General features: G+C 41.1%; 1 protein-coding gene across 2 annotated transcripts in view; it reads right to left on the bottom strand.

Annotated features, from left to right (window-relative positions):
• Positions 1 to 798: 798 nt before the first annotated feature.
• Positions 799 to 22,295, bottom strand: part of apaf1 (apoptotic peptidase activating factor 1) — a 203,918-nt gene continuing 182,421 nt past the window's right edge. For both annotated transcript variants that reach the window (XM_078235466.1, XM_078235467.1), the window contains one exon: positions 799 to 1,620. In XM_078235466.1, the coding sequence (XP_078091592.1) occupies positions 1,474 to 1,620 (147 nt within the window). In that variant the 3' untranslated portion in view covers positions 799 to 1,473. The remainder of the gene's footprint in view (positions 1,621 to 22,295) is intronic.

Genomic DNA, 22,295 nt, shown 5'->3' with positions numbered 1-22,295 from the left:
ATCATCAGAGCTAATATCCTTCCTCCTTCTTAACCAGCATTACGACCCCATTGCCTTTTTCTTTTTGTCTGTCCTTTCTAAATACTGAATACCCTTAATGTTCAGGAATTTAAGAGGTTTATTTTTCAATTATATAAAAAGTTGATCTGCTCTGCAATTTCAGCATTACTACAAGGTGAAAACTTCTAAAATATACTGGATTGATAAGTTAATTTAGCACATTGAGCAGCGACTTTCCAAATTATTATAGAAAATTTGCTGTTTCAGATTGTTCAATCAAAAGTACCAAAAGTAGGATTTTTCTCCCCTCATTTATCCTCCACGCACCATATAATTCTGCCAAAATGCAATCAAAACACAAGACCAGGCTGCCTAACATGAGCTGAGGTTTTCTTTAAAGACTGTTAATGTGGTCGATGGTACTATATTACCCATCAAAACCCACTTTGTCTGAAGCTAATTTTCTCCCACGTCTGGAATCCTTTGTGTAATGGATGATGTTGCACCTGGGCATGTGATTTGCTTCTGAATCAAACCTGCCATGCTCCGAATTCAGCCTCCACTTTTTCCTCATTGCTTCTTTCACCCAGATAAGGTGTACAACTGATGTGGGATGTCACATCCTATCACTTATTAATTTCAACACATTGGCACTCAAAGCTGTTGCAGAACCCGCACACCTTCTTGGCAGCCATTTTGATGGCCAACGTTATTCCAAAGAAACATCAGAACTCAACAAACAACAGTCTGTCCTTTACTATATCATTTATACAAATAAAGACGGCACAGACATCTTTTAAATAGCTGTGAAAAATTTAATCGCATGAAATATGAAAATAAAATCAGTAGAAACATTCCATTACAAATATGAACTCAACATTCTATGTATTAAACACTGATGGACCTCTTGATTTCGGTTTGATTTATAACAACTCTGAACACTGTTTTTAAAGACTCAATGAAAAATTTCAGATATTTAACAGGACCTCTTTTCCCAGCTGCTGAAAAGATGCAACCACGGTCAGCCGAAAGGTCAGAGGGTGATTTTTTTTTTGAACAGCACCAAGCACATTATTGCAAACTGCTCAGGTAAACTGCTTACGGTACTCCAAATCTTTAATGGGCACTGCTTCAGAGTCTCAAAGCAATAAAACGGCAGCAGTGGAATCTCAGAACCCAGAGCTTGTGAATAATAGAAAGAAGCATCACACACACTGTGCACGTGGTGTGCCCTGTTGGCACTCTTCCCATAAAGCTCAAGTCTCCATAAAGCTCAAGTCTCCCAATAAAAGTCCAGTGGCTCAGTAGCAATTTGTTTTGTATGCAAAATTAGAAATACAATTGGCTCTCATTCCATATCTTGCTTTGTCTAAATGTTTGAAGAAAGTATTTTTAAGTGCAGTAAGTACAAACTCCCCCAGCGATACCACAAAAGCTCCTCTTTTGTTTCTCCAGAGTAAGGTTTATCATTTATCATTTTATCATTTTCAAGATGTACAGTATTCCAATATTATCGATAGTTACGTAGGTCTTGAAGTCAGATGAAACATGTATGGACTTCAGGTTTGTCCCATTAGTGTAGAATGTCTGTAGTGATTTTCCAGTGTCCATATCCCACCACTGCAAAAGAAATACATTCATTTTAGCTTTTAACCATTCACTTTTACGAACAAATACAATCTCTACTTGGTAGCACAGAGTAGAAGCTCTTTCTGGTTCATTTTGAACAGAGTTTTTCAAGACAAAGGGAAAGCCATTAAGGTAAAGGACCATGATGCACAATGCAGGATGCTCTCATCTATCCACATGCTCGACGGTTCCAAGGCTGTAACAGTCAATAACATCAGCAAGGAGTGGAAGAATTCATGCTTCCTCACTTTGCGCAGGATGCGCTGGAATGCAAATTGTCGCGCCAGCTGATATTTTGCTGTCAAGGCCTGGTTCCAATTGACAGTAAGCTTCAGCTTGGCTTATTTCAATCTGAATTGGCTGATTTGGGTTATATCACAGCTTGGTATGGCTCCTGCTCTGCCCAAGACCACAATAAATCACAAAAGGTCATGAATGTAGCCCAATCCATCACGCAAACCAGCCTCCCATCCATTGATTCTGTCTACACTTCCTGCTGCCTCGGCAAAGCAGCCGGCATAATTAAGGACCCCACGCACACCGTACATTCTCTCTTCCACCTTCTTCCGTCGGGAAAAACATACAAAAGTCTGAGGTCACGTACCAACTGATTCAAGAACAGCTTCTTCCCTACTGCTGTCAGTCTTTTGAATGGACTTACCTTGCATTAAGTTGATCTTTCTTTACACCCCAGTTACAACTCTAACACTACGTTCTGCACTCTCTCGTTTCCTTCTCTATGAACGATATGCTTTGTCAGTACAGCGTACAAGAAACAATACTTTTCACTGTATGTTAATACATGTGACAATAATCAAATCAAAGCAAAGCCAGGGGTCAAAAAGCACAGGTCCATCACTGGGCTGCAAGGATCTCAATAGTATCATTATGCCTATCTCTGCCTGAAGTCCGAAACAGGCTGTCGGTGCGAATTAAAAGTTTAGTTCATTGAAATAGTTTTAAAAATGTATTTTGTAATAAAATATATTTTTAAATACATGCCAAATTTAATTTGATTAAAAATATGAAAATCATGGAATCATATATCAAAGAATAAACAACAGTACAGCACAGGAAGAGGCCCTTCGGCCCACCAAGCCTGTGCCATCACATGACACCTTTCTAAAGTAAAGACCATTTGCCTCTACATGCCCGTCTCCCTCTATTCCCTGCTTATTCATGAATCTGTCAAGAATCCTTTTAAACATTGCTATTGCATCTACTTCTACTGTCTCCTATAGCAGCACATTCCAGGCACTTACAATCCTCTGCGTAAAAAACCTGTTATGACACTCTGTGTAAAACCTGTCTCTCACATCTCTTTTAAACTTTTCCCCTTTTACTTTAAACCTATGTCCCCTAGTAATTGACATTTCTATCCTGGAAAAAGGACTCCGACTATCCATGTCCCTCATACTTTTGTAAACTTCTATCCGTGCCTCTCAGCCTTCATGTTCAAATGAAAAACCAGGTTTGTCCAATCCCTCCTCATAGCTACTACCAGGCAACATCCTGGCAAACCTTTTCTGTACCCTCTCCAAAGTCTCCACATCCTTTTGTATTGTGGCAACCAGAACGGGCAATATTCCAAATGTGGAATACTGAAGTTCTTACAGTTACAACATAACTTGCCAATTTTTATACTCCATGCCCCGACTGATGAAGACAAGCATGCCATATGTCTTCTTGACCCCACCTTATCCACTTGAGTTGCCACCTTTGGGGAACTGTGGACCTGTATGCCTAGATCCCTCGGTATGGTAATGCTTCTAAGGGTTCTGCCATTTACTGTATACTTCCCTCCTGCAAGAGACCTTCCAAAATGCTTTACCTCACCTTTGTCCAGATTAAATTCCATCTGCCGTTTCTCTGACCAAGCCTCCAGCCTATCTATATCCTGCTGTAACCTCTGGTAATCTGCAGTTCCCTCAATCTTCATGTCGTCTGTAAATTTACTAATCCATCTGACAAATAAATTCAGTCTCACATTGGGGATGTGTGAAATGAAAACATTCATGTGCCAATCTTCATCATTAATATTTCACATCTAATGTAAGCAGCCACACATGCTTTTTCAGGCATAAACATGTCATCAAGTGACAGCAGTTATGAACGTTTTGAAACAAAATGTATAAATTTAAAATTTATGTTCAACATATTACAAATTGTTTTAAATCTGAACTGAAAACTCTAAAACCTGAACTGAACAGCGCTCTCAAGCACTTAACGGCTCAATTCTCATGACAGTTTGCACATGCAACAGCCTATTATTGAATAATGTACCACACAGACAAATGTTCAGCGTGTCCATTTGCTTCTGGGAAGAAAGCCAGATTTACAAAGTGATTATTTTTTCTCTTGTTTAGAGAGGGATAAAGGTCATTGTTGGCACATTTTGATAAAATCCAGGACTTGCATACAAACTGACAAAAAGAATAATTCGGGATGACTAAGCTAATTTGCCAATGCTTTTATTCAAAGGTTTTCACTTTTACATTGCCTTTGACGTCGACAGAAGAATATCCCGTGCCTGAATTTTCCATCCCCGCCGATTCCTGGCAGGCCAACTGCCATTTCACACTCAATTGGGTGTTGATAGGAAGAGGGCTGGACTTCTGTCTGGCCTTGGAAGGAAGTCCCACCTTGGCCAACAGCTCCCCAGCCAATCCTGGCACAGTGCTGCACTGGCCAGAAGAGGTACTGCAGCACCCTGCTCAGCTTTAGGCCCTTAGATCACAATTGAGGCAAGTCCTAGGGTTGGGAGAGAACATTCTTGGTGTTTTTGGCAGGGGGGAGGGGGGGGGGGGGTGAGTTGCTGGGGATGCAACCTCCAACCCTCTCCCCTGAGTTTCCTCCCAGGATGGAGATTCATGAATCTGTCAGTTTTCCATCCTGCTCTGATCTGTGACCACAGTAAGAAGTCTCACAACAGCAAACAGCAACAGATCTCCCACTCACCTGACGAAGGAGCAGCGCTCCGAAAGCTAGTGGCTTTTGCTACCAAATAAACCTGTTGGACTTTGACCTGGTGTTGTGAGACTTCTTACTGTGTTTACCCCAGTCCAACGCCGGCACCTCCACATCCTGACCTGTGATCACCAGCCCAGAAATTGAGGCCATTATAAGTGACTATAAAGTGGTTACTTAAGGACCTTAATAGGGTATAGGGCAGGTTTCCTGCTTGAGATCCTGCCCACCCCACTAGAATTCCATGTAATTTTATACCTGCACCCCCCACCAGCCTCAGAACCCACTTGGTGGAGTGTAAAATTCTGGCCCTTGATTTGCTTTTTTTAAAAAGAGTAAACTCACTCTTATTTTCCCATTTGCTGGTAACTGGTCGTGGTAAACCATGGTAGTACTTTAAAAAAAATCTAGTGAGATGTTGGTCTTGTGCACTGCTGCCTGACTAGCGGAAATCCTAAAATACAAATCGGATGAGGTGATGTTGACACGGATGAGACAGACCTGCAGTATCATTTGCATGAGTGGACTGCAATAGCTCAGCAACAATATTACTGTACTTGTGAGTGTGTGGTGTGGGTCAGCAATGATGATGACAGGTTTCAGGAATTTAAGGAAAAAAATAAAATTGGATCTGTTCTCTTCAGGAAAAAAAAGCAAAATTTGTGAAAGAATGTTTCATCGGGAAGACTGAGTGTCACGGCGGTTAGCACTGCTGCCTCAGAGTGCCAGGGACCCGGTTCGACTCCAGCCTTGGCTGACTGTGTGGAGTTTGCACATTCTCCCCATGTCTGTGAGAGTTTCCTCCGGTTTCCTCACACAGTCCAAACATGTACAGATGAAGTGGATTGGCCAGACTGAATTGCCCCCGAATGCCCAAAGATGTGTAGGCATGGTGGATTGGCCAAGGTAAACGCACAGCATTATGGGGATGGTGCAGAGGGGAGGCACTTTCGGAGAATCAGTGCAGACTTGATGGGCCGGATGGCCTCTTTCTGCACTGTAGGGACTCTATGGAAAGAAGGAAATCAAGCAATATAGTTAATAGGCAGGAAATCAATGTTGAGGTTAACCAAGAGGGCCAAGTTCATGTGTTAAATGAGTTAGAATCATAAAATCACAGAAACCCTAGAATGCAGAAAGAGGCCATTCAGCCCATCGAGTCTGCACCAACAACAATCCCATCCAGGCCCTATCCCCGTCACCCTACATATTTACCCCGCTAATCCCTCTAACCTACGCATCTCGGTACACTAAGGGGCAATTTAGCATGGCCAATTAACCTAAGCTGCACAGCTTTGGAGTGTGGGAGGAAACCGGAGCACCTGGAGGAAACTCATGCAGAAACAGGGAGAACAGGCAAACTCCACACAAACAGTGACATGAGGCCGGAATCGAACCCGGATCCCTGGCGCTATGAGGCAGCAGTGCTAACCACTGTGCCACCACCAGACTAAGTTTTAATGTTTTAATAGTTTTTGTCACTAGTAACACAAAGTTCAGTCTGTTTCAAATGCATATTGTTACAGCATCATAATTAGGCTTAAAGAATGAGAATATTTTTGGATGTTTCAAATCTATGTGATTATTTAAGATGATGAATGCACTTTACACAGACCCTTGTCAAGTTTCCAAAATAGAAAGAACTTGCGTAAGAATATTTCTCAAATAGGTGCAAGTCTTTTTTTGAAGTGTAATGTAGGAAACACAGCAGCCAACTGGTGTGCACAGCAAACCTCCACAAACAGTACTGTGATAACGGTCAGATGGTTTGTTTTAAATGGTATCAATTGAAGGTAAATATTGGCCAGGACACCAGGAGAAGAGTGCTTTGATTTTGATTTGACTTGATTTATTGTCACATGTATTAACATACAATGAAAAGTATTGTTTCTTGCACGCTAAGAGTTCTTTTGTGTTTACCCAAGAGTGGTTTTACATCCTATCTAAAAATGCCATCTCCAATAGAGCAGCCTCCCTTGGCTTCACACTTAAGAGTCGGTCTGGATTAGGTGCGAGTCTCCAGGGACAGGGAGGAAAGGTAATATAGCAAGGCACCAGAGAAATTACCTTTATTCACTGATTTTCTGAATGCAATGCCACAGGAGATCGATGCATGCATGGTATGTAAGTACCCAAGTCATTTATATTCCTGCTAAATCTGCTTTCAACTACTGTTTCAACAAAGCTAATTGATATTTCAGGCTATCAAAATATAAGCAACATATGCTGGGAGATAACAGAATTGCTTTCAGTTCTTAATGCACATCATGCCTGCATCAGATTGCAAGGCTGTATATGAACCTAACAAGACTGGATGTTTCAAATCTATGTGATTATTTAAGATGATGAATGCACTTTACACAGACCCTTGTCAAGTTTCCAAAATAGAAAGAACTTGCGTAAGAATATTTCTCAAATAGGTGCAAGTCTTTTTTTGAAGTGTAATGTAGGAAACACAGCAGCACAACATCCAAGAACCTAACCAAAAAATTCTTAAAGACTGGATTAGTTGTAAGTATTCGCATTCCAACCATTATTCATGTAAATTGAGTCTGTGTCTTTATAAGTTCTGTTTGTGAACAGAATTCCCACTCACCTGAAGAAGGGGCTTAGAGCCTCGAAAGCTTGTGTGGCTTTTGCTACCAAATAAACCTGTTGGACTTTAACCTGGTGTTGTTAAACTTCTTACTGTGTTTACCCCAGTCCAACGCCGGCATCTCCACAATATGAACCTAACATCAGAGACTACTATACCCAATCATTCCACTCAATTGTCTTGCAGTGTTCATTGGTTTGTGAATCATTCTTCACAATTCTGCAGCCTGGATGCCAGAATGAGTGAGCACATTTCCCTCAGCACGTTTGGGATCTGTTTTTGATCCTAGACTGGACTAAGAAATGTAAGAAGTCAATTTCAGCGCAAGGTTCCAAGTCTGACCACCTGCTGCCAGTCTCTAGAAATGGCTCATAAATTCGGGACAAGAAATTGCTGCTCGAGAGCAGGGGCGAGAGAGAAGGCATCACGTTGACACGGGGCTTGAGAGAGCTTTAGCCTTCAGCTAGCTGGTCATATGAAACTTGACCAGGGAATAGCTGATGTGGAGTCTGGGAACGAAAGGTGTAAACCTTTTTTCCAAAAGATAGCATTGACATTTACTGCGATCACACTGACTTAAAAAGGAACATATTTTCTAGTTTCACACTTTGGTAAATGGCCAGCAATGTAAAGTTACAAACACCAGGATTTCACACGCAATTTCTTTCTGGGTGCCAGCAAAATGGACCAATGCACAATTTTGTGAACTGAGATTAACATTGCCAAAATATTAAAGTTTATTTATTAGTCATAAGTAAGGCTTACACATAATGAAGTTACTGTGAAATTTCCCTCGTCGCCACACTCTGGCACCTTTTTGGGTCAATGCACCTAATCAGCACGTGTTTCAGACTGTGGGAGGAAACCCACGCAGACACGGGGAGAACGTGCAAACTCCACACACAGACAGTGACTCAAGCCGGGACTTGAACCCGGGTCCCTGGCGCTGTGAGGCAGCAGTGCTGACCACTGTGCCACCATGCTGCCCAATTCATATTGTTAAATATGAATGCTTGTTTCATTGCTTTAGCCATAACAATTGCAGGATCTAATCAATGAAGAAGAATTAAGTAAGTCCCCTGCCTGACTATTGGCATTTTAAATTATTTGGTTGAAAATGCTTGTGCTGCTCTGATTCTCATTGCAACGCATAGGAAGCAAACTGCATGGGTCTAACATTTACAGCAATATGGCTGTCGCTGCTGCTTGGGGTTACATTTACTGCTGCTTCCAATAAAAGACCTTTATTATATCGAGCTCACACTGTCAAAATCAAGTATGACAGCTTTACTACATTTCTTTCCCAGGAATTTTCAAAATATACGATCACTTTGCTGCACAAAATGAGTGCAGCGTAACTTATGCCATAGGTTAGTCAGACCTTACTGAACTGCGTCAACACTGATGTTGTATAATGACAGGTTCTTTCAATCTAAAGATTGTTTATCCAGAGATGATTAAGTCATTCTCTCAGAAGGAAACAGCACTACATGTCAGAACAGCATAAGTAGTTCATCAAACAAATGCCAAACTGAATCCATGCAAACGAGGAAAAATAGCCATTATTTCTAGAAACTCACACCTAGGGTTAGTCCTGCTGTGCAATTTTCCATAATGGTGGCTGTCAACATACTGAGCTGCAAATTGATGCATTGACAGTAACACACAGGTGGAAAGGAATTTCACATTCAGCTGAGTGAGGATTCTAACTATAAAATAATGCAGCTCGCAGCGTGGAACCAACATGCTGTGGATCTTAAAGGTTTGTTTCCTAATGGCAGACCCTCTGGCAAGTTATTCATCATTAGGTTCGCTCATACCAATGCATGTTAACTTATTCTGACCACATAAAAGGAGAAACACTGGGAGATATTTCACTGTGTCAATGAAACCACTTTCCAGCATTGTTCCAACATCTGGAAAAGCCAGGAGAATTGTTAAACCCGACTCATAATTCATGTTAAATTAAGGCAATTAAGAAATTGCTGTCACCACCTGCAAAAAAACCCATATAATATGAACTCAAACTCAGGACTGAAATGCATTAAATGCTGTAATGTAATCACATTTTTCTATGTGAAAGGTAACCGACTGCTTCCATGATAAAAGACAGCGTCAGCAAAAACAATCAGGTTGTGAAAAAAATATTAGAAATCAAGCACTGCGTCAATGAAAGGAGATTATTGACCAGTTCCTCAGGGAGCATTCGGAAAATTTCATAGTTTATTGATATGCACCTCATTAATTAGTGCAGTGCCTTAGCCAAAAGAAATAATGCCATTTTCTTAGACCCATGATTGATCTCAACTTACCATGGCATTCTTTAACGGTGTGCAAGTTGCATCTATGTAGGATTCAACAGGTGACGACGCACTGGGCAACTGATTTAATGGGGGTAATTTTAACTTCACGCAAAATTAAATGCCTTGCACATAATATAAAATGAGCCACTAGTCCCCATAATCATGGACAATGAGCCAAATTGTTTTCAAATGACAATATCTGGGCTTCCAGGATTTTTCCTGATGCTTTTGGACTGGATTTGGCAATTCCATCCACCTTCCTGTGTTTTTGGCTCTAACATGCTGCTTCTAGATCTGTTGTAACTTTGCGTTCTTGCTTCCTCAATTTTCAATTGAATGCTTAGAAATATTCCATAAAGGTTGTGTGTTATGTTTCCTCACCAGTAACGACAGGAGTTGCAGTTCAAGGTAACCTGTGTTTAGAACCATAGAACCATAGAAAATTACAGCTCAGAAACAGGCCTTTTGGCCCTTCTTGTTTGTGCCGAACCATTTTATGCCTAGTCCCCTAGGATATGGTCCTGCACTTGGACCATATCCCTCCACACCCCTCTCATCCATGAACCCGTCCAAGTTTTTCTTAAATGTTAAAAGTGACCCCGCATTTACCACTTTATCCGGCAGCTCATTCCACACTCCCACCACTCTCTGCGTGAAGAAGCCCCCCCTAATATTCCCTTTAAACTTTTCTCCTTTCACCCTTAACCCATGCCCTCTGGTTTTTTTCTCCCCTAGCCTCAGCGGAAAAAACCTGCTTGCATTCACTCTATCTATACCCATCAAAATCTTATACACCTCTATCAAATCTCCCCTCAATCTTCTACGCTCCAGGGAATAAAGTCCCAACCTATTCAATCTCTCTCTGTAACTCAGCTTCTCAAGTCCCGGCAACATCCTTGTGAGCCTTCTCTGCACTCTTTCAACCTTATTTACATCCTTCCTGCAACTAGGTGACCAAAACTGTACACAATACTCCAAATTCGGCCTCACCAATGCCTTATATAACCTTACCATAACACTCCAACTTTTATACTCGATACTCTGATTTATAAAGGCCAATGTACCAAAGGCACTCTTTACGACCCTATCCACCTGTGACATCACTTTTAGGGAATTCTGTACCTGTATTCCCAGGTCCCTCTGTTCAACTGCACTCTTCAGAGTCCTACCATTTACCCTGTACATTCTACTTTGGTTTGTCCTTCCAATGTGCAATATCTCACACTTGTCTGCGTTAAATTCCATTTGCCATTTTTCAGCCCATTTTTCTAGTTGGTCCAAATTCCTCTGCAAGCTTTGAAAACCTTCCTCACTGTCCACTACACCTCCAATCTTTGTATCATCAGCAAACTTGCTGATCCAATTTACCACATTATCATCCAGATCATTGATATAGATGACAAACAACAATTGACCCAACACCGATCCCTGCGGCACACCACTAGTCACAGGCCTCCACTCAGAGAAGCAATCCTCCACAACCACTCTCTGGCTTCTTCCATTGATGATGTGGAGATGCCGGCGTTGGACTGGGGTAAACACAGTAAGTTTAACAACACCAGGTTAAAGTCCAACAGGTTTATTTGGTAGCAAAAGCCACACAAGCTTTCGAAGCTCTAAGCCCCTTCTTCAGGTGAGTGGGAATTCTGTTCACAAACAGAGTTTATAAAGACACAGACTCAATTTACATGAATAATGGTTGGAATGCGAATGCTTACAACTAATCAAGTCTTTAAGAAACAAAACAATGGGAGTGGAGAGAGCATCAAGACAGGCTAAAAAGATGTGTATTGTCTCCAGACAAGACAGCCAGTGAAACTCTGCAGGTCGCTGAGCAGAAATTGATAGCCAAGTTCCGCACACACGCGGACGGCCTCAACCGGGATATTGGGTTCATGTCACACTATTTGTAACGCCCACAGTTGCGTGGACCTGCAGAGTTTCACTGGCTGTCTTGTCTGGAGACAATACACATCTTTTTAGCCTGTCTTGATGCTCTCTCCACTCCCATTGTTTTGTTTCTGAAAGACTTGATTAGTTGTAAGCATTCGCATTCCAACCATTATTCATGTAAATTGAGTCTGTGTCTTTATAAACTCTGTTTGTGAACAGAATTCCCACTCACCTGAAGAAGGGGCTTAGAGCTTCGAAAGCTTGTGTGGCTTTTGCTACCAAATAAACCTGTTGGACTTTAACCTGGTGTTGTTAAACTTCTTACTGTGTTCTTCCATTGAGCCAGTGTCTAATCCAATTTACTACCTCCCCATGTATACCTAGCGACTGAACCTTCCTAACTAACCTCCCATGAGTTGTCTCTTTTAGTTGTCTCTTTTCTAACCTCCCATGAGTTGTCTCTTTTAGTTGTCTCTTTTCTCAGTATTTGACCTAACAAATGAGTATTTATATTTATTTTATGTTCAAGAAGTGTTCATTTCCATAGAAATAGGTTCCTTAATATCCTTCCCATTTTTGTTTCTGAACAATGCTAATATTCTGACTTTTGACAATTTATGCAAAAACGTGTGCTATGCAAACTGGACTAGTAGCAACAATTGTGGTTAATTCACACTTGGCTTCCTATCTACAGCCTGTTGTCGCATTGTTGGCTAATTTTTGAATAAGGATAATTTTTTGATTATCTCACTTATGCCTTTAGGACTGGTGAAAGCTTAAACATTTCAAAGGGCCTGATCTTCAAGAGAAGAGAAGTTGTATTAAGAGCTCACAAAATGCCAATTCATGGTTAATCTTTTTGGGGACCCTACCAAATAGCTCTAGTGCACCCTGTATCAAGTTTTTATTTTACAACATACTCATGGGAATCACAATTTTCTTAATTGGGTCAATCAGGTCAGCTAGAAGATGCTACACATAATTCTGTGAAACCTTAAATAAGTTTCTCTGCATATTTCAGTCGGTCTTTAAATATTTTATCAGAGCCTTATTAAAATACTGCACCTTGCTTAGCTGGAGAACAGGTTTCTGAGGTTACAAAAAATCAGAAAATGTCTCAAACATGTGGTGGATGTGTTCATAAATATCCAGCTTCCATTTTTCACAATGCGGAATCTTGTCCTTTGAACAGCTGAGTTAATAGCAATGCAAAATATGTCAATCTCAGCCCTTGCTCCATCCAAAACTGACCCCTTGAGATATGCCCTTTGGCGATCTAGCCCAATCTGTCTCTTCTGCTGTTTCTTCCTCCTTACTCTTTGCTGTTCTTTCATGGCGTCTGGGCAGTCAGCTCCCTAGGTACATGCAAATGTAACCATGACAACCTTCTGCCATTCATAGGCCTCCTCCTCCACCCACCACCTCCGCCCCTCCACCCCCCCCCCCCGCCCCACCCACTTCCCCCGGCCCAAATTCTCTCCTGCTGCTTATTCTATCTAATTTTAGCCCGAAGTTAGCTGCTAATGTAACTGTTTGTTCGTTCAAAACCCATCTCTTGACATGACCTTGAGAGGTCTGATAACAGTTTGGGCTTCCTTGGATTTTCTGGCAAATCTGGCTTCAAACACCTGGGGCTCTCCCTGGGAATCAAGATCGCATTTCAGTGCTGGACTACACTGGATAAACAGTAAGCCTCTGCTTCTGTTTATAATCTGTTCTTCTTTGATTTTAAGTTGTGCAAAAAATCTGGAAAAATCTAGATCATCTCTCAAGCTTGGTTTCAGATTCCTAGACTTCTCTCAACATCAAGACGACATTTACTGTCTGGACCACACTGTGTTAGAAATATGGTGAGCATAAAATTAACTTGAAATAAGGTCGGTGTTCCAAGATCATTTTTACTGGAAGCTGCTAAGGTTTCCACTGTCATGGAAACCAGGCTAGAGAAATCATTATTCTTCGATAAGGTGAGCTAGTTTGAATAAGGAGCCAGAGTTGAATGCATTCAATTGTATGCATAGTATGACTGTAATGTACAATAACATGTGTTAACACCCTGATAAGGAATAAGAACAGTTGCATTGAATGATCATTTTGAATGCCCATCAACAGGTCTTACTAACAGTCTCAGACCAAAATGACAGATAATGGAATAGAATCTTCTGGGGAGTTAGTATGGGAGCACAGATGGGACGATACTAATCTGGGAAAGACAGCTTGAGAGATGGTAAGGAACAGATGAGGCAAAAATGATCCACTATGGCCAGCATAAATGCAAAAGCCTGTGGGCTAATGGAAGGTAGATTAACATTGAAGCTTAGACAAAGGACTCAATGTCTTGCAGGGTATTTTGAAATAAAGTATACATTCATAGACCAAAAGGCCTTATCAATAACACATTTAAAGACCAATTGCCTGAGAAAATCAGAGTAAAAACAAGTGAAAAATACGTGATAATTCAGAGTTGGATCTATTTTGATATTTTCCCCCCACTGATAAAATGAAATACGCATCTATTGAATTTATATTTTAGAAATGTAAATTATGAATTCTGCCAGAGACACTTAGTGATTTGCAAAGTGTTTGGTTTACAAAAGCCAATTTTTGTCTTGTGGCGCCCAATAATTTTTAATTTCAGCGATTATTATGTTTTTGAAAAAGGCTCTTCAGATTAGTAATGCTGCCGACTCCTGGACTATACTGTAAGGCCCAACTTCTATCTCTGATCTGCTGCTCTTTCACAATATTTAAAGTAACTTCAATCACTTTCTTGCCTTTGCCCACCTCTGCTGTAATTGAGACACTGCAGTGGCTTGCTGAGTCTGTGATTGGCCACTGGTTATATTGGCTTTGCAGCTTCAGTCCTCGTCAGGGAAACAAAATTGTTCAGCTGGGCAAAGAACAAACATCTGCTGCTTCTGGGCTTTATGGTTTTCCCCAACTTCAACATTATCCTTCTGATCCTGCAGCTCACTCTGTACCCCTCCTGCCTCCTCATTCTCTTGAAAATATAGAGAGGAGTCACCTCCAACAAGACGTTCAAGGAGCTTAAGCTTCAAGAAGTTCAAGGACTTTGTCAACAAGGCTGAGACTATCTGATTAGCTGTCTCGCTGCATTCCTCCCTTTCACTGGTGCACTGGGACAAGCTTTCGTGCACATTCTACTCTGCCCGGAACTCATATCTTTCCCTAGTTTTCCTGATATCTCTCTTCAATCCCTCTCCAAACTCTTCTTGTCCATTAGACCCATCTCCTGCTCTTTCACCTATTTCCACATAACTGCTAACGAACCAAATTCCCCTCCTAATCCCTACAGCCAATGTTGTTAATGGTTTTCTCCCTTCAGGTGCTGCCCCTCTCTCTTTTAAATCTGCCATCACCACCCTTCCCAACACGCTGACTGCGCAAACTTCCTTTCCCCCAAAGTTCTCAAATGTGTCGTCACCTCCCAATTCTGTGCCCATCTTTCCCAGGACTCGTGTTTAAATCCCTCCAATCAGGTTTCCGCCCGTGCCACAGTTGTCGAACAGCTCTCAAATAAGGGCAGCAGGGCCGACAGATTATATTAAAATTTGGAGAAAATCTTTGAGCCAGCAAACTTCAAACAATTAACATTTTTTTAAACACATCACTGATTGGTCACACCTAATCTGATTAGGACAGTGTAATTTATTTGGAGTCAAAACTGATTAAAAAGGAGGGGACAAAGCAACATTAAGGGTCAGTCAGGTCTAACATGGGCACTGAGAAGAAGGCTGTTGCGTTAGCTGGGTACGGAGATAAAACCAGTTTCACAGGCTGACCTGAAAAGAAATAAAACAAAAAGAGAAGATTCTGCTTGCTTTTTGAGCTACGGAAGCGTAATTATGTCACTTTTATGCTGCTGGAGGAAAGATGGGAGAAGTTTCAAAGTACCTGTAACTGCTAATTTTGTTCAGTATCAGCTCTGCCTCATGAAAGATTGAACAGTCACATGTTTGTGCTGTATGTCAAGTGGGAACATGTTGTCACAGTCCCTGGAAGATGCAAAACTGAAGAGCGACTGAGTAAAGTTAGAGTGTGACAAGTTTGCTTGGGGGTTCCTATTATAAATGCTGACATAGGAATTTATTAATGGAAGATGTTGACACAAATGCATGGCAATAAGATGTACAGCTTGTAGACAGGAACCACAATGCAGAATTTGAGTTATGATACAAAATTTTCTCTAAAATTGAAGCTTTTCCATCAATACTGATGAGTGCACACACACAGAAGCAATATTTCTTGGTCAACAGGTAAAGGTCAACAGTCAAATGCATTCTCCTACTATCACTGGCATATGAACCTAACAAGACTAAGGATTGTCACAAAAGATGATATCATTATGATTCCTTGAACTTGATGTTCAGCTGCATTAATCTCTGACAACTACAAGGAATTGCTCTATAGTCAGACAATTAAGCAGGCAGCAATCTCAGAGTGATAGGTCTCTCACAGTAGACTCAAGAAAGGATTAAGTCAATAGCTTAGCAACTTTTCACAGCTGTCCAAATGCAAGGCAAAAATTGATTTTGGCACCTCTCTAAAGGCATGGATGATTACACAGCTATACTATAATTGATCAATATGATGCTGACATCTCTGGGGAGTGGAGGGAGGGGGGCAGAATATCAATAGGCTTCAAACCTTTTTATACACTCTCCGGGCAGCTTCTAGGTTTGGTAAAGCCTACTTTATTGTAGAGTAAAGCTGAGAGCATGGTATTCCACTGTTACACTCGGGGTGGGGGGATGAAGAAGTACATTTTTTATTTTTAAAACATTTTACTAAATTATTAGGTCGGCACAATAGCACAGTAGTTAGCCTTGCTGCCTCACAGCGTCAGGGACCTGGGTTCGATTCCGGCCTTGGGTGATGGAAGTGGGGAAGAAAACCTGCTGTCATCCAGAAACACAGAATCCCTACAGTGCAGAAAGGAGGCCATTTAGCCCATCGAGCCTGCACTGACAACAACCTACCCAGGTCCTATCTCTGTAACCCCACATATTTACTCTGCTAATCCCTCTTGACACTAAGGAGTAATTTAGAATGGCCAATCAACCTAACCAGCAAATCTTTGGACCATGGGAGGAAACTGCAGCACCCAGAGGAAACCCATGCAGATACGGGGAGAAAGTGCAAACTCCACACAGTCACCCCAGGTCGGAATCAAACTCAGGTCCCTGGCGCTGTGAGGCAGTGCTAATCACTGTGCTACCGTGCCCACCCTAATAACCTAGTAAGAACCCAGTAAATCTAGTAATGTTTTAAAGTAAAAAATATACTACTTCATTCTATTAAATGACTAATAAAATTTACATTGTGAACCTGCCCTCTGCGCAATACTTCAGATGTTAAAAAGTTAGAACTGGCTTTCTACTCCACACAATACTAGATAAACAGGACTTGGGCTTGGTATTGGCAAAACAAACTAGTAATTTAAACTTCAACACTTTTCCTTTACAACAATAAAAAAACAAACTAGAAATAAACTGTTTGGTCCATTGCACCACTTGCAAGATAAATATTAACTGTATAGTAAATGTGCAATAAAACAATAGTAACAAATAAATACATCCGCTGCCCCCATATTTATAACTAAAATGCATCTTCCTCCCCATCCATCCCAGACTTTATTTTAACAATAAAACGCTATGCTGACCAACAAAACTGGTCACAAAACAGACCAACAACTTACACTGGACTTATTGTGATGTGAAACAGACATTCATAATAGTTCTGTCGTTTATTCACCAATAAAAATGTGATCTTATCGAACAAAAAAAAACCTATGGATCAATATGAATATAAAACTGATTTCGGAGAATATTCTTATCTTCACTACCAGCTTTATAAATAGTTGATGTCTTAGATCAGGCATAAAATGGAAAGGTATTTTCACAATATGGAAAGAAGATAAATTATTCAATCACATTTCTAAATCATTTTCGCAAGACTATCTTGGTATGCAAATTAAATTGCAGTTTTGTGACTGGGAATGATTCAAACACATTCCTTTTTAAGTTGTGCTTCTGATTATGTGCAATTTCGTGCTTAAAAGTAAATTTACTTGCTTCTTTGCAAATAAATGGAATTGTACTAAACTTGAATTTTGCAATCAACTCTTTCCAAAAAAGTATTTCAGGAATGATCAATTGTACATAAAGGAAAAAGTCTGCAATGGTGAAAACGTAAATGATCACTTATCTATTTTCAATGGTTCCTAACAGCTATATTAATTAGATGTTAGTCGCTTTTTAAATCCCTTTGCCTCCTTTCTGTTTCTGAGTTTTTTTTAATCTCTGCACCATTTCCCATAGTTTAATGTTTATTTATTAGTCTCATAAGTAGGGTTACATGTGGAGGCTTTGGAGGATGTGGAGGCTTTGGAGAGGGTACAGAAAAGATTTACTAGGATGTTGCCTGGTATGGAGGGCATTAGCTATGAGGAGAGGTTGGAGAAACTTGGTTTGTTCTCACTGGAAGGACGGAGGTTGAGGGGGGCGACCCGATAGAAGTCTACAAGATTATGAGGGGCATGGACAGAGTGGACAGTCAGAACCTTTTTCCCAGGGTGGAAGAGTCAATTATGAGGGGACATAGGTTTAAGGTGCAAGGTTTAAAGGAGATGTACGGGGCAAGTTTTTTTTACACAGAGGGTGGTGGGTGCCTGGAACTCGCTGCCGGGGGAGGTAGTGGAAGCAGATATGATAGTGAGTTTTAGGGGGCCTCTGGAGGGATATGGTCCCTGGAAGGGTAGGGGATTTTAGTTCAGTCGGGCGACATGGTCGGTGCAGGCTTAGAGGGCCAAAGGCCCTGTTCCTGTGCTGTAATTTTCTTAGTTCTTTGTACATTAACACTGCAACGAAGTTACTGTGAAAATCCCCTAGTCACCACACTCCAGTGCCTGTTCAGTACACTGGGGGAGAATTTAGTATGGCCAATGCACCTAACCAGCACGTCTTTCGGACTGTGGGAGGAAACCGAGCACCTGGAGGAAACTCACGCAGACACGGGGAGAATGTGCAAACTCCAAACAAACAGTGACCCATGCTGGGAATCGAAGCCGGGTCCCTGGCGCTGTGAGGCAGCAGTGCAAACCACTGTGCTACCGTGCCGCCCATAGGGGGGGGATGATCTGCTTCCAGGCACGTTTGAGTGCCCTTTTAAATCAGGGATGGTACAAACTGTGGTCCCCAAAATGATTCTTAAACTTTGCCCTCTTTCCCTTCATTTGTAAACATTCAGTGCAACCTAACAATATGATTAAGAGCTTGACAATAAATACCTGAAGGAAGACATTATCAAGATTTCAAGACATTGGTAAGGCCACACTTGGAATACTGTGTACAGTTCTGGTCACCCTATTATAGAAAGGATATTATTAAACTAGAAAGAGTGCAGAAAAGATTTACTAGAATGCTAGCAGGACTTGATGGTTTGAGTTATATGGAGAGGCTGGATAGACTGGGACCTTTTTCTCTGGAGCATAGAAGACTGAAGGGTGATCTTAAAGAGGTCTATAAAATAATGAGAGACAAACATCAGTGAGATAGTCAATATCTTTTCCCAAAGGTAGGGGAGTCTAAAATTAGGTTTACGGTGAGAGAAGATCCAGAGGGACAATTATTTCACTCAGAGGGTGGTGAGTGTCTGGAACAAGCTGCCAGAGGGAGTAGTAGAGGCAGGTACAATTTTGTCTTTTTAAAAGCGTTTACAGTTACATGGATAAGATGGGTATAGAGGGATATGGGCCAAATGCAGGCAATTGGGACTAGCTTGAGGGTTACAAAAAAAAAGGGTGGCATGGACAGTTTGGGCCGAAGGGCCTGTTTCCATGCTGTAAACCTCCATGACTATGAATTCTCTACAGTGTCGGTAACAGGGACAAGAAATAATTATAAAACTTACCACCAACTCTTTGGAATACATAATGCATTTTATTTTTGAAAAAAGCTGGAAACGCAGCAATGCAATGAATTACCAATTACTTTATTTATGGTGGTATTGGTTGAAGGATGATTGTTACCAAAACATACCTTCTATTCTTTAAGTATTGTCAAATTTAACCTCTGAGTCACAAAAACTCAAGGATTTTATTTTAACATTTCAGTTTGGAGTCCTAGCAATGCTGCACTCCCTCAGCACTGCAGGAAAAGCTTGTGTCAGCTTGTTTCAGTTGGCACTATTCGTGCCTCTCAGTCAGAAGGTACAGGATGGGATGTGAAGACATCATGTAACACCATCTGAGGATGAGCTAGGAATTCTCTCACGGTCTTGGTCAGTATTCCCTGATCAAATCTCAAAGTGGCAAATGAGGTTCAATGTAGCAAAGAGTGGTGTGATTCATTTAGGGATTAAAGGAATAGGAAAGCCGCTTATTCTCTTTGAAGTGTAAGAATCTAAATTGTGAGGGGTGGGTATGTGTACAGGAGCAGAGCGATCTGGGAACATACACATCTGTTGTATGCTTTTCAAAACAATATTCACATTTGAAAATGAAGGCACTGCAGCTTTAAACCTCTATGGTAGGCCTGTTAAATTTCAAACTCACTTGTAACTGAGAACTAGTTTCTGTATGTCCCAGTGCACTACTAAATATAAATCGCTAATTAGGGATCACTCACTTTAGCGATTTTAAAGAAAGAAATTGTGCTCATTAAGTTGAAGAATGACAGGAAAGGAAATGGAATATGCTCTTTTCAGTATACACTGAAACTAACTCAGCACCATGGACTGTTCCCTCTGCACTGGCTTACATGAAAAGCTGAAGACATCTGTTACCCCATTGGATCACAGATACGAGGACTTTTCCAACACGCATTCTAGACTGGATTATGTTGGCAATCGGTACAATTGTTTACAAACAAGAGCTCAGAAGTGCAAAATGATGCTTGCAGTAGTAGAAGTGCAGATGCATCTTGCCACTTCAATTTAGCTTCAATGACCAGATAGTTCAAGCTGCATCATACAGAAAATTATGCTTATGAACCTTTCTATATTAATTGTATTTTTTATACATACCAGTTGTATTAGTATTTCAGATAATCACATCTGATTGTGGAATTTTTTCAGTAATCAAAGTTTTTGAAATTTATTTATTGGTGTCACAAGTAGGCTTACATTAACGCTGCATTGAAGTTACTGTGAAAATCCTCTAGTTGCCACACTCCGGAGTCTGTTCGGCTACACTGGGGGAGAATTTAGCATGGCCAACGCACCAAACCTGCACATCTTTGGACTGTGGGAGGAAACCGGGGCACCCGGAGGAAACCCACGCAGACACGGGGAGAACGTGCAGACTCTGCACAGACAGTGACCCAAGCTGGGAATCGAACCCAGGTCCCTGGCGCTGTGAGGCAGCAGTGCTAACCACTGTGCCCCCCCCAGACCATAATGTGTCCATTTTAACATGTCTTTTTAATGACCTCAGTGCAAGGTGTAGTGCAAGTTAGTTTACAACTGACAAAGTATTGTTATGTTTGAAACTCTGCTAACCTTCTAATCGTGATCGTAATAAATGAATGGCTTATACTGATCGCACTGTCTGTGTAAGGGAGACCTGTCACATGGCCTGTTATCATCCATGGGCTAATTACCAAGACTGTTGTGTGGCCATGTGGTAATAATTTGCCACATGGAGTCCCATAGGGTAGTGTCCTTGGCTCAACCATCTTCGGCTGTTTCAACAATGACCTTCCTTCTATCATAAGGTCAGAGGTGAAGATGTTTGCTAATGTTTTCACAATGTTCAGCACCATTCGCGACTCTTCAGATACTGAAGCAGTCCGTGTCCAAATGCAGCAAGACCTGGACAATACCCAGGCTTGGGTTGACAAGTGGCAAATGACATTCGTGCCACACAAGTACCAAGCAATGACCATCTCCAACGAGAGAGGATCTAACCATTACTCCTTGACATTCAATGGCATTACCATCGCTGAATCGTCCACTATCAACATCCTGGGGTTACCACTGACTAGAAACTGAACTGGACTAGCCATATAAATACTGTCGCTACAAGAATAGGTCAGAGACTGGGAATTCCGTGGTGAGTAACTCACCTCCTGAATCCCCAAAGCCCATTCACTATCTGCATGGCACAAGTCAGGAGTGCGATGGAATACTCTCCACTTGCCTAGATGTGCAACTCCAACAAGCTATTGAAGCATTTTGTAAGATTCAATGTTAACTATGGTCCTAAAAGTGAAAAAACAACCAGTCAACCCATTGCACTACTGAACACAAAAAGATTTGTTTGAAGCAGCATCCAAACAAAAGATTTTGAGTGATGCCTATCACAAAACCTTTTCTAATCATCTGCGTAAAATAAAATATGAAGTTGGATTAAAAAGAAACACAAAATGGTATTCACTGCAATAAGTCAAATGCTGGTATATCAATAGTTAACTAGGTATCACAAAGCACTATTCATCTGGGCTGGAAAGGAAGAGATAACTCAAATGGACAGCTTGCATAGTTCACTTGTAATCAAATGGAGCTTGAAAGAATATCCCATTTAATCATTTCCCTTGGCAATGTGCACAGTTGTCGGTGGAAGGTGACCTTCACCATCTTATGTTTAGACTAAATTTGAACTAATAACATCGTGGTGCGTGGAGCAAACTTTCATACATTCTTGTCTGGGCAAATTATTCTGTATAAAGCAAATAAGAATATTTACAAATTCATATGTAAGCAATTAATAAATTAATCTTTGCTTGTCTGAGAACAGAGTAAGGGTTAATGAGTAAGCCTATATCAATTTGTGGGCACATACTTGATCGCATTATTAAAACCTCAGTGACTGTCAGTTGACTGCCATCACTGAATCCCCCATCAACAACATCCCGGAAGTCACTACTGACCAGAAACTTGACTGGATC

The sequence above is a fragment of the Mustelus asterias genome, chromosome 19, assembly GCF_964213995.1.
Source record: "Mustelus asterias chromosome 19, sMusAst1.hap1.1, whole genome shotgun sequence".
NCBI lineage: Eukaryota > Metazoa > Chordata > Chondrichthyes > Carcharhiniformes > Triakidae > Mustelus > Mustelus asterias.
The sequence above is the reverse complement of the archived record's forward strand: the minus strand, read 5'-3'. Positions and strand labels throughout refer to the sequence as shown.